Below are 11,886 nucleotides of genomic sequence, written 5' to 3'. Positions count from 1 at the left end.
TCTTCCTTTGAGAATTCTCTGTTTAGATCTTTAGCCCATCTTTTAATTGGGACATTTGGTTTCTCGATTCTTTGTTTTTTTGAGTTCTTTATATATTCTGGATGTTAAACGTCTGTCAGATGTGTCACTGGTGAAGAATTTTTCCCATTCTGTGGGTTTTCTCTTCACTTTTTTTATTGTTTCTTTTGCTGTACAGAAGCGATGATTGCTGACTTTAATTCCTGAGCAACTTCTGTCTGATTCTTTCCTACACCTATATCCTGTAAGTTACTGCTAATATTTTCTTCTAGTAGTTTCAGGGTTCCCAGTTTCACATTGAGGTCTTTTGTCCATTTGGAGCTCACTTTTGTGTAAGGCAAAAGATAAGGATGTAGTTTCATTCTTCTACAGGTGCAGATCCAGTTTTGCCAGCACCATTTGTTGAAGATGCTGTCTTTCCTCCATTGTGTGTTCTTGGCACCTTTGTCAAATATCAGGTGGCTGAAATTGTGAGTACTCAAGTTTGGATCCTCAATGATGTTCCAATGATCTATGTGTCTGTTTTTGCACCAGTACCAAGCTGTTTTATGATGATCTGCTTTCTTATGAATACACTCAGTACTGGACCTATATACTTTTTTCTAATGGCTGTACGAGAGAGAGAGAGAGAGAGAGAGAGAGAGAGAGAGAGAGAGAGAACTAGAGTTGCCTTTTCTCCACATCTTAGCTAGCATTTATCTTTTTAATATGTATTTACTTGGGTGTGTGAACAAGTGCATGCCACAGTGCACATGTGGAGGTCAGAGTACAAACTCAGGTGTTGGTCCTTACCTTCCACCTTGTGTGAAGCAGGGTCTGTCATTGTTTACCACTGCATTGTACACTCTGAGCTTGCAGACTCATAAGCTTCCCAGAGATCCTCTTCTCTGTCTCTCCACAGGAGTGCTGTGATTACAGACATACACCATGAAGTCCCACTTTACATGGGTTCCTGGAATCCAAACTTAGGGCATCGGGCTTGTGCAACAAGCACTTTCACATACTGAACTGCCCCTCAGTCCAGCACTAGTTATCGTTAGTCTTTCTGATGGTAGCCATTCTTCTTGGAGTGAGGTGATGTCTCATTGTAGCTTGATTTGCATTCTCTGGTGCTTTATGATAGTAAGCACTTTTTCACATACCTGTTATGTCCACCTGTATATCTTCTTTGAAGAAATACGTATTCAGGTTTGATTGACTTATTTGCTTACTATTGAGCTATTTGACTTTCTTTTACATTCTGGATATTATTCCCTTGTCAGATACATAATTTGCAATTATTTTCTTTTATTTCATACTTTATTTCTTTGATGGTCTCCTTCACTATACAGGTGACATCTAGTTGGAAGTGATACCATTTGTCTATTTTTGGTTTTGTTGCTCATGTTTATAAGGTCTTGTCTAAAAAATTGCTTCCCTGGACCAATGTCATGTAGCATTTCTACCATGATGTCTTCTAGCATAGTTTCAGGTCTTAAAATATTAAACCATATATTTGGGAATCACTTTCTTGTCCAGGTAATTAAACACTTACATTTGATAATTGATACTGCTGAGTTTAATAAAATCTACCATCACGATAAAAAATATTTAAATCTTGGGACTTGGGATATGGGCTCATTTGGCAAAGTGCTTGTCATGCAAGCATGAAGATCTGAGTCCAGATCCCAGTACCTATGCAAAAAGCAGGCCATGACAGTTCAGTCTCCTATCTCTGGAGAGACAGAAACAGGGAAATCCCTGAGGCTCACTGACCAGTCAGCCTAGCCTGGAGCTCCAGATTCAGTAATAGATCCTGTCTCAAAAAACAAGGTTGAGTGTGACTGAAAGACACTACTTAATACACTTTCTTTTTTTTCTTTTTTTTTTTTTTTTTTTGAGGCAGGGTCTCCCTGTAGCCCTAGCTGTCCTGCCTCTGCCTCCCAAGTGCTGGGATTAAAAGCGTGCACCATCACACCTGGTGACTTAATATACTTTCTATCTGGACCTATTGCCAATTCTGGGCCTTCCATACAAATGAAACCATGCAGTATGTGTATGGGCTTTTCTCTGACTTATGTCATTCAGAAAAATGTTCTGAAGTTTATCCATGTCTTAGTAAGGGTCGTTCCTTCATGTGTCCGAATAATAGTCCGTTGTATGAACTGTAGTGCTGTGAATCAGTTGATGGACTTGGAGCCATGAAAAATACTTCTTCTTAGATGTATCTATAGGACTTTGTAGGAGCAGAGGCTTCCCTCAGTTTAGGGAACTCGGGACTTTCTCCTGTCTGCTCTTGTTGCTAAATTGAATGAAGAACCTTCTATTTCAGCAGGAAAAGTAATAATAAGGAGCAACTGATAAAAATAATTTGATTTCTTTTTAAAAACACATTTATTCTTGAACATTTTCTAAGTATACATAAATCACTTGTTTTCAGATTGATAATTATTGCAGAGTGGAGAAACTTTTAGTGCAATGCATTAGAAAAGTTCAGCAACCTGACGTTTCCCTCTGGGCTTTTTGTTTTGTTTTGTTTTATGACCTTGTTTTTTGTTGTTGCTTGTTTGTTTTGTTTATTATTTACTTTTACTGGAGATTAAAGGAGGGTATCACACTTTAAAGGTACGTACTCTACTGTTGAGTCACATCCTCAGTTGGTGAGCTGTTCTTTCAGAAGACTTCATAGTTTTAATACTGGTTGACTCCTGGTTGGCTCCATGGGGTAGGGGTTTGAGATAACTCAGTAAATCTGGTAGATTCTCTAAGCAGAGCTTTGCTTTTATATTAATGCAAGTCCTTATATTATGAAACAGAATAGAAAATTCTCAGGGAATTCTTAAGGGATCTCTGACACTTCAAAACTCATAGCCTCTAGCTGTGTGCCAGATCCCAGTCCTCACCCTTCCCCTGGGACAGATTTGTTCTCAGATACCCTGAGGGGTCTTTCAATGCCAGGTGTGAGAAGCACTAATAGAGTGATTTTTCACACATTTTGATATGAATTCAAAATAACGCCCTGCTTTGTGAATGGAATCCTATGGGACTAGCAGTTACAAGGTGTTACATTAAAAGGAAAAAAAGCTTTTGTTCAAAGAACTATGAGAAATAGTGGGTTTGGCAAGTTCATAGTTTGTTCATTTTAAACTTTCTCACTGCCAGAGTCATCTCATCTGTGGCCCAAAATGAAAGCTCTCGCACCACCTGCTACAAACTTCAGTGACCTCTACCAGTGGGCACTTTGGCCAATGAGGCAGTTGGGTAACATCATACCTCTGTCTTCTCCATCAGAAGTTAAATTGTGCATCAAAAATTTTCAGCTAGAAATCATCATTCCCAGTATTGACTTTGGAGTACAAGAGAGCATCCTCTCCTGGTGAAACACTTCCGTCTTACTAACCATCGAATAATGATGGTTAGTAATGATCTTCTTGCCTTGCATTCTCCAGCTTCACCCACTTGACTTGGTAATGCTGTGTCCCTAACTGCTTCACCTGGGATGTTTGCTAATGAGACGGCTTGCTTCATACTGTCAGGTACATTTTCTGTGTTAATTAAGCATGTGAGGATCATCTTTCAGTTGCTTTTCCTTTGCAGCTGCAGTTTCTTTTCTCCCACAAATGAATCCATTAATTCATTCATTTTCTTCCATGAACCCAAGTCCTAACTAGGAGAACACTGCTGCACCCTGTACTGAAGACATTTACCAATGGCACGGAAATGAGGGGACAGCCCCACCAGGAGCTGTCCCACCAGCTATATGCTCCTCCATGCTGACACTGATATCTGCACTTGCTGTCACTCTTTAACTTATCTCCCTTCTATGCCCAACATGCCCTCACTTTATAGCTCCCTGCAGAGTGGTATGACACAACAAAGAACACAGGTTTGGAAACACAGCTTAAGAGCCACTGTATGACAAGATATTCTCTTCTTTCATTGGTCAAGAACTCTATTCGCCAAGGGAAATGGAGACACTATATATAGTTCAGTGAATGTCATTGATGTACAGATGTAATCATGCAAAATATGCAAGCTTCACTTAATGGAAAACAAGTGCAGCTACAAGACTGGTACATTTTCCATTATTGTAACAAAATGATTGAAATCATCATGTTTAAAAAAAAACTTAAAGGTTATGATTCATTTTTTTTTTTGAAGTTTCAATCCACGGCAACTTGACCCTGTTACTTTGGACCCTGTGACAATACAACCAAGTAGCGGATTCACATCTTAGTAAAATTAAGTGGGGAGCAAAAGCATAACCAAGAGATAATAGAGAAGGAGAGGTAACACAACAATAGTTATTTCCAAAGCAGTGCCTTCCTTGAGCAAAGGAAACACAGGGATTTTATTTAAGGGGCTTATGCACATTTATATAAGGAAGCATTCCTCCATGTGTTCACTTTAAGATCATAGTTCAAAGAGCTGGAGCGATGGCTCAGTGGTTAAGAGCACTGGTTGCTCTTGCAGAGAACCCAAGTTCAATTCTTAGCACCTACATGGTGGCTAGCAACCATCAGTGACTCCAGTTCCAGGGGACCAATGCCCTCTTCTGACCTCTGTGGGCATTGTATGACATAGGTACACTTACATATATGTAGGCAATATACTCACGCACGTAAAAATAATAAATAATTTTTTACATTGTAGTTCAAGAAGAAAAGATGATGGACAAGCTTCTGGTTATAATCAACTCAGGGTCATGGAGAACGTGCTGAAAAGGTTAAAACAGTGCACATGAATGCTCCAGGAACACTTCATTTTCCAAAAAGTTTCAGCTAACACAAAAGGATACTCTCCTAAATGTCCCAGTACTCCCTTCAAAGCATTCCCTGGGTGAACTAAGATCCTTCCGCTACACCCACTTCCTAAAATTCCACCACCTCCTAATAACACCAGTTGAGAACAAATCCTTTAATTCGTGGGCCTTTGGAGGACATTCAGATCCAGATGATAGCTCCTGGAGTCAATGGATCCTTCCTAATTTGTCCTTTCTGGTTGTTCTTACATATTCCCCTGGAAATCCTTCTTACTAGGCTTTTTGCCCCTAAGTGCGCCTGAAACTTTTCCCAGAAGGTACTTCTCAGCCACTCTTCTCTTTGTGAATGGAGTCTCATTGCTTTATTTTTGTCTGGGTGCTTGGGGTCAAACCCAGGGCCTTGTGTTCATCTAATCATTATTAATCTTTACTCTCCCAGTATTTCTTGTCAAACGACAGGTTCTTCAGGCTGTTGTGTTCAATCTAGATTTAGAACACCAGTTCTCCTAAAGGTGTTAACTCAGCTACAAGACAATGTATCATTTGTTCAGCAATTTTTTATTTATATGGCTTCTTCTGAAAAAAAAGATTAGTTCTTACATTTTTCTGAAATTTCAGTTATTCTTAGACTCAAAAGAAGAGAGTCCTGTGCTTCCAAAATTATCCAATAGGCACACATGATCCTTGTGACAATATTTGTTGTACAGTAAGCTACCTGGGAAGTTTTAGAAAAGAAAGTACAAGTCTGGATCCAGCCCTTCATTTACTCTGACTTGATTTTTTAAATATTTTATTTATTATTTTTATGTGTATGTGTGTGTTGCCTGCATGTAGGTAAGTGCACCTGTGTCGAGCAATGCCCACAGAGGAAAGAAGAGGCTGTAGGATCCCCTGGAACTGGAGTTACAGACAGTTGTTAGCTGCCATGTGGGTGCTTGGATTCAAACCCGGGTCTTCTGCAAGAAGAAGGCAGTGTTCTTAACCACTGAGTCATCTCTCTAGCCCTCTGACTTGATTTTTTTGGTAAGTTCCAGGCAACTGTATTTTAAAGAATTCCTCAGGCAGTTCTAATGTGTAGTCAGACTGTAAACTACAGCAGGTAAAATTCTAAGATAAGCCCCTGTTCATTTCCTGTATCTTCATTTCTCCTTGACTGTGACTGGGAGCTGTGACTTGCTTCCAATGGATAGAATATGTCAAAGGTGATGGGGTGTCACCACTGTAATTAGGTTTACACACACTTGTGTGTACATGTATGTCTGGTGGGTGGGGCTCTGTCCTGCTAACAATGAAGTGATTCTCTTCCAGCCTTGAAGAAGCAAATGATGATGCTGTGAACTACCCACTGAAAGATCCTCAGGGTGGAGGACTGCCAGAACTCTCTAGAAGCTATTAGCCTGTCAATCATAGTCATGAGCAAATCAATTCTGCCAATAATCCAAATTAATTTGAAGCATATTCTCCCTCAATTAAGAGTGTAGGCCATGGCCTGGAAAGATGGCTCAGTGGTTAAAAGCACTGGCTGCTCTTGCAGAGGACCTAGATTTGGTTCCCAGCACCCACGTGGTGGCTAACAACTATCCATAACTTCGGTTTCAGGGATCCAATGCCATCTTCTGACCTTCACGGGCATTGCACATCACAGGTGCACTTACATACATGCAGGCAATACACTCATACACATAAAATAAAAATAATAAATGCTATTTTTAAAAGAGTGAAGACCAGCTAGCTCCTTGATCTTAGTCTTCTGACAACCTGATCCAGGGTACCAAACAAGCTACTTTCCTGACCCACTTCAGCTGGGAGGGAATGCATATGCTTTTTTCTTTTTAGCTCTTAGGTTGGAGTATTTTTACTTGGCCATGGAAAACTAATGCAGAAATTTGTCTCTAATAATTATTTCATGGCTATTTGTATTTCAGTTTTGCTCCCTTATACCAAAAATGTTGTGTTTAAGCTCTCTTATTTGCCAGACTCCAAAACGTGTACAGTTTTTTCCTCCAAGTTCCATATGTCATTATTAAGAACAAATGAGTTAATCTATGGGTATAACAATAAGCTGTTAAGAGCCAGTTTAATACTATGTCTATTTAGAGGGCTGGAGAGATGGCTCAGTGGTTAAGACAACTGACTGCTCTTGCAGAGGACCTGGGTTCAAATCCCAGGTTCCATTCCCATCACCCGCATGGTGGATAACAATCATCTGTAACTCCAGTTCCAGGGGATCCGATGCCATCTTCTTACCTACATGGGCATTTCATGACATGGGTGTACTTACACACATGCAGGCAATACGCATAATATAAAAATAATAAATTTTTTAATTAAATATTTAAGAAGTCCTCTGAGCCTGGCCTGCTGCTGCTGCGGGGGTGGCTACAGGTCCTCCGGCTTCTCTCCACCCGCTGGGCCCCGGGGTGCAGAGCCGCCTGCGCCGAGGGGAGAGGGTGGAATGAGCCCGCAGGCCTTCCCACCAGGGCTCTGTGGGCTCTGGCGCCAATTTTAAGCCGGCTGCGAGGTTCCTGGCTCGGAAGCGATGGCCAAGAGCAGATCTCCAGGAACAGGACTCAGATGCGGGTAGGAAGGAGGTGGTCCTCACTCCCGCAGAGCTCATCGAAAGGCTGGAGCAGGCCTGGATGAATGAAAAGTTTACTTTTCTGACTGCTGGAAAGCAAGTCAGAGATTGTTTAATGTGTCATGGAACAGCTAGAACACATGGAAGAAAATCTCAGAAGAGCCAAAAGTGGGGATCTGAAGATCAGCATCCATCCAATGGAAATGGAGAGGATCTGCTATGTCCTTAGCAGCTACTTGAGGTGTTGACTCATGAAGATAGAGAAGTTTTTCTCTCATATCCTAGAAAAGGAGAAAATACTTTCTGTTGAGGAGCCTTCTGGCCTCTCTCCCGAAGAGTTTGTCTTAACCAAAGAGTATATGGATCACACAGAGACCCATCTTAAAAATGTTGCCTTAAAGCACATGCCTCCCAACATGCAGAAAGTGGACCTCTTGAGGGCAGTTCCCAAACCAGATATAGATTCATAAGTGTTTCTGAAAGAACAACAAGAAAACATACTAGTAGAACCAGAAGCAGATGAGCAGAGGGACTATGTTGTTGACTTGGAGGAGGGGTTGCAACACTTGATACAAAACCATTGGACGCCTTGTTGTTTCTGGAGCAGTTCAGCTGATTTAAAACAGAATAAACAAGCCTGAGGACATGAAGTCATGGAAGCCCCTTTTGCCTAGGAGCAGTAATGCAGTCATGCTCCAGGACAACAGGCTTTCCTTAGCGTGGTGGGCCACCTAGACATGGAAAGGAAGTCAGGGCATCAACATAATCTTCTCTTAACTTCTACTGTTTGAACTAGCGATCTCTTAACGTCTACTGTTTGAACTAGCGTCAGCAGATGGGGCCCTTACTCTATTTGTGCACTTGGCAAATAAATCCACTATCAGCTGTGAAAATAAATAAATAAATAAATAAATAAATAATAAATAATAAAATATTTAAAAATAAAATAAAAGAATAAAATGCTATGTCTATTTAGCAGAATGATCCTACTGGTTCTCCTATGGCCTGTGTCCTGCCTAGCCACGGGTTCCTAGGCCTGATAGCAGTGTCAGGTATGAGCTCCACCTTGTTAAGCAGACATTAAATCCAATCACTTTATAGCTTTGTTCAACATGCTTTGTATACAAGGTATGCTGGGAATGTGACATTTATCTCTTTATTCTTTGTTTGTTTTTTTTGGTTCCTTGTTTGATGTTTTGTTTTGAGACAGAGTTTCATGTAGCCCAGGCTCACCTCAAATGTAGCCAAGGATGTCCTTGATCTTCTGATCTTCCTGTCTCTACCTCCTGAATGATGGAATGACAGACATATACCACCACTTTCAGTTTGACATGGTACTAGGGACCAACCCCAGGGCCTTGTGCATGGTAGGTGAGCTCCATCCAGCCCTGTATCTTTATTCTTTTTTTAATGTTATGACTGTTTTGCCTGCATGTATATAAGTGCACCCATGTCATACAGTGTCTGTGGAGGTCAGAAGAGGGCATTAGATCCCCCTGGAACTTGAGTTACGGATGGTTGTTAGCCACCATGTGGGTGCTGGGAATGGAACCTGGGTCCTCTACAAGCTCATCCAGTGCTTTTAACTGCTGAGCTCTCTAGCCCTCTTGTATCTTCATTCTTAAGAAAATGAAGATTTTACACCCAGTAGTTGAGGGGCATTAGTCACATCAGCAAAGACACACTAGTGAACATCATGTGTGTTAAACACCCATAAGGAAGTGCAGGGCTTGATTCTGAAGGGAATCTGACCTTCCTAAGATACATAAGGCAGGGTAGCTTTTCAACAAATATTCATCCATTGTACCCTTTTCAAACATCAGTCAAATACAGCCTATATGGTCAGGGTGATATGGTCAGTTTATAAAATATGAGAAAAAGAGGAGACACTAAAAAACAGTTAAATATTTTATATGGACATGAAAAACATTATTTTAATTGTCTTCAAAAGAGTTCTCTAGGTGTTGGAGAGATGGCTTTGGTGGCTAAGGGTTCATACTGTTCTTGCAGAGGACTCAGCACCCATGTCACGTAGCTAATAACCACCTGTAACTCCAGCTCCAAGGGGTCAGATCGCCTCTTCCAGCCTCTGTGGGTACCTGAACTCCCGTGCACAATCCGCCCACATAGACAGACATGTATACATGTAATTCAAAATAAAATTAAGTCTTTAAAAGCTTTCTCAAGAACAAGATACTCAATATTTTAAAATCATCACAGCCTGGATATCCACAGTGCTTATAGAAGCTCAGAAACCAAAAGCCTGGTGATGGGTCCTGCTTTATTGCTGTCTAGAATAAAACTTGACTTCATGCTGTGATATTAACTAGGAATTTGTAACCATTGTCTACTTGTGAAGTAAAGTAATAGAAGTAGCACCTGTATAGATTGCCCATGGCTTAAATCATTAGCGGTGGTGTTTATGCTATACTGTGAATCTATGTTCAAGCCAGTTTTCTTCCAAGAGGATTCAGTCATCCACAGGTGCTTACTGGGGTCCTGTTAATCACTAGAAACCATGCTGTGGGCTCGAAAGTGAAAAGAAAGATGTAGTCAGCTCCAAAATGAGAGAGACCAAGTTGCACACAGTTAGTTACCTGCAGTCATGGGAGAGATGAGGTGCAAGGGTGACAGAGACAAGCCACAGTCCAGAGAAGTCACTTATTACCAGATACATGAAGTTTCAAAGCTATGGTACAATGCTGCAAACTTGACAAATTGTTTCTTGGTGAAACTGGCCCACAGACTCCACAGGCAACAAGAGGGAGCAGGAAATAATGGAGAGAAGCAAAGCCCAAGATCCTGGTGGGCTTTGTATATTTTATTTATCAGCTCTGTGATCTTGAGTGAGGCATACTCACAGAATCATGGAGATGTAGTTGTAGGAACTGGATTTCATAGATGTGAAAGGACATGATTGCAAAATGCAGCCAAGGCTAAGAATGCGCACTTCAGACAGTTCACATGCCTTCCAGGAAGTGCACTAGAAAGTGTACTCTCCTCACTTGGCCTTAGACTCCAGAGAGCTTAAGGCTTATATTAATCAAGTCTACATGGATTTATGCTGAGTAATATCCATTGTCCAAATGGGGATATAAGTTTGCTGACGCTCTGACACTGCCACATAGTAAGATAGGCTGAAGAAATACTGTGTGTTATACCTGAAAAGTAACTCAGAAAAGGTGTGATTTCACTTCCTCTCCTGAGATGTAAGGAACTGAGGTCCCAAGAGGCAAGCTGCTCATCCAGAGCCAACTCTGGTTGCTGGGGTTGCTGAGACTCCAGTTCAGTTCTTCTCCCTCGGAGTTCCCTTCTCTTCCTGCCACATCTTGCTACCTCTCTGTGTGCCGAGTCCATCAATGTAAAATTGTTGATATCCAATAATTTTTTACCTGAATAAAGCAATTATTTCCTGTGGTTCATTCAAGTAGGAGTCACCACATTGGCCAGCCTACTCCCTAAAGTCTGCTCTCCTCCTGTGACCTCTGCTGATCGGCCAACCTTCTCCTCCAGCTTAGACCCCTGCAAATTTATGATCTGTCTAAAACTTCTACATCCATCATTACCTTTGATCCTTACAACAATCTCAACACAAAAGGGGAGAATTCGCTGAGAGAAAAATATTTTGTGTGTGTGCATATTTCTGTGAGTGCATATGTGCACATGCATGTGGAGACATGTCAACCATGGGTGTTGTGCTTTAGGAGTTATCTGCCTTGTTTGAGAGGACAGAGTCTCTCATTGACCTAGGACTCGCTGATTCATCTAGACTGACTTAGACAGCGAGGCCCAGGTATGTACCTCTCTCCACCTCTCCAGTGTTGGAATTACAAGTGTGTACCAAGGTACCCAGTTTTTATGTGGATTCTAGAGATTAGACTCAGGTCACTTTGGAAAAGACACAAAATAGTATTAAACATAAGCATTTTTTTTGTTTTTATTGTATTTTCTTGTGTGTGTGTGTGTGTGTGTGTGTGTGTGTGTGTGTTCGCGTGTACATGTGGAGGTCAGAGGACAACTTCCAGGACTTGGTTCTCTCCTTCCTCTTTGTGGATCCAGGGATTGAATTCAAGGTCATTAGGCTTGGCAGCAAGCCTCTTTACCTGCTGAGTCATCCCACTGACCTATAACTGTTTTGATTCATGATTTCAAAAATCCACAGGGCTGACATTCACCCTTCCATCCCTCCTGCCGTTCTATACTCCTAGTTTGGGCCCTGCGCCATTCCTAGTCTTGGGGCCCCAGGCACCTGGGGAACCAATACTGCTTCCTGATCCTTCTCACCCAGACCAACTCAGTCCCTTTCTTGGGCTCCAGGAGCACCACTTCTGATCCTGGCCCCGCCCTCACCTCTCTCTGCTTCCCTGGGCCTGCACCACCGGCTAACTCTCCTAGCCTGCACTACTATCCTCAGGCCTCTTGGGGTAAGTTTATAGCGCAGCTCTCGGCGCTGGGACTCCCTAAGCCACATTCACCCTTCCATCCCTCCCTCGCGCCGTTCTATACTCCTAGTTTGGGCCCTGCGCCATTCCTAGTCTTGGGGCCCCAG

General features: G+C 41.8%; 1 protein-coding gene across 1 annotated transcript in view; it reads left to right on the top strand.

Moving 5' to 3' along the window:
• The window catches only part of Frem3 (FRAS1 related extracellular matrix 3), a 79,299-nt gene that overhangs the window by 24,732 nt on the left and 42,681 nt on the right, over positions 1-11,886 (top strand). Inside the window, 2 exon segments of the mRNA XM_008843455.1 lie at positions 7,100-7,339; positions 8,314-8,389. Coding sequence (XP_008841677.1) covers positions 7,100-7,339; positions 8,314-8,389 — 316 coding nt within the window.

The sequence above is a fragment of the Nannospalax galili genome, unplaced genomic scaffold (assembly GCF_000622305.1).
Source record: "Nannospalax galili isolate Female #2095 unplaced genomic scaffold, S.galili_v1.0 scaffold359, whole genome shotgun sequence".
In the NCBI taxonomy this organism is placed as follows: Eukaryota; Metazoa; Chordata; class Mammalia; order Rodentia; family Spalacidae; genus Nannospalax; species Nannospalax galili.
The sequence above is the reverse complement of the archived record's forward strand: the minus strand, read 5'-3'. Positions and strand labels throughout refer to the sequence as shown.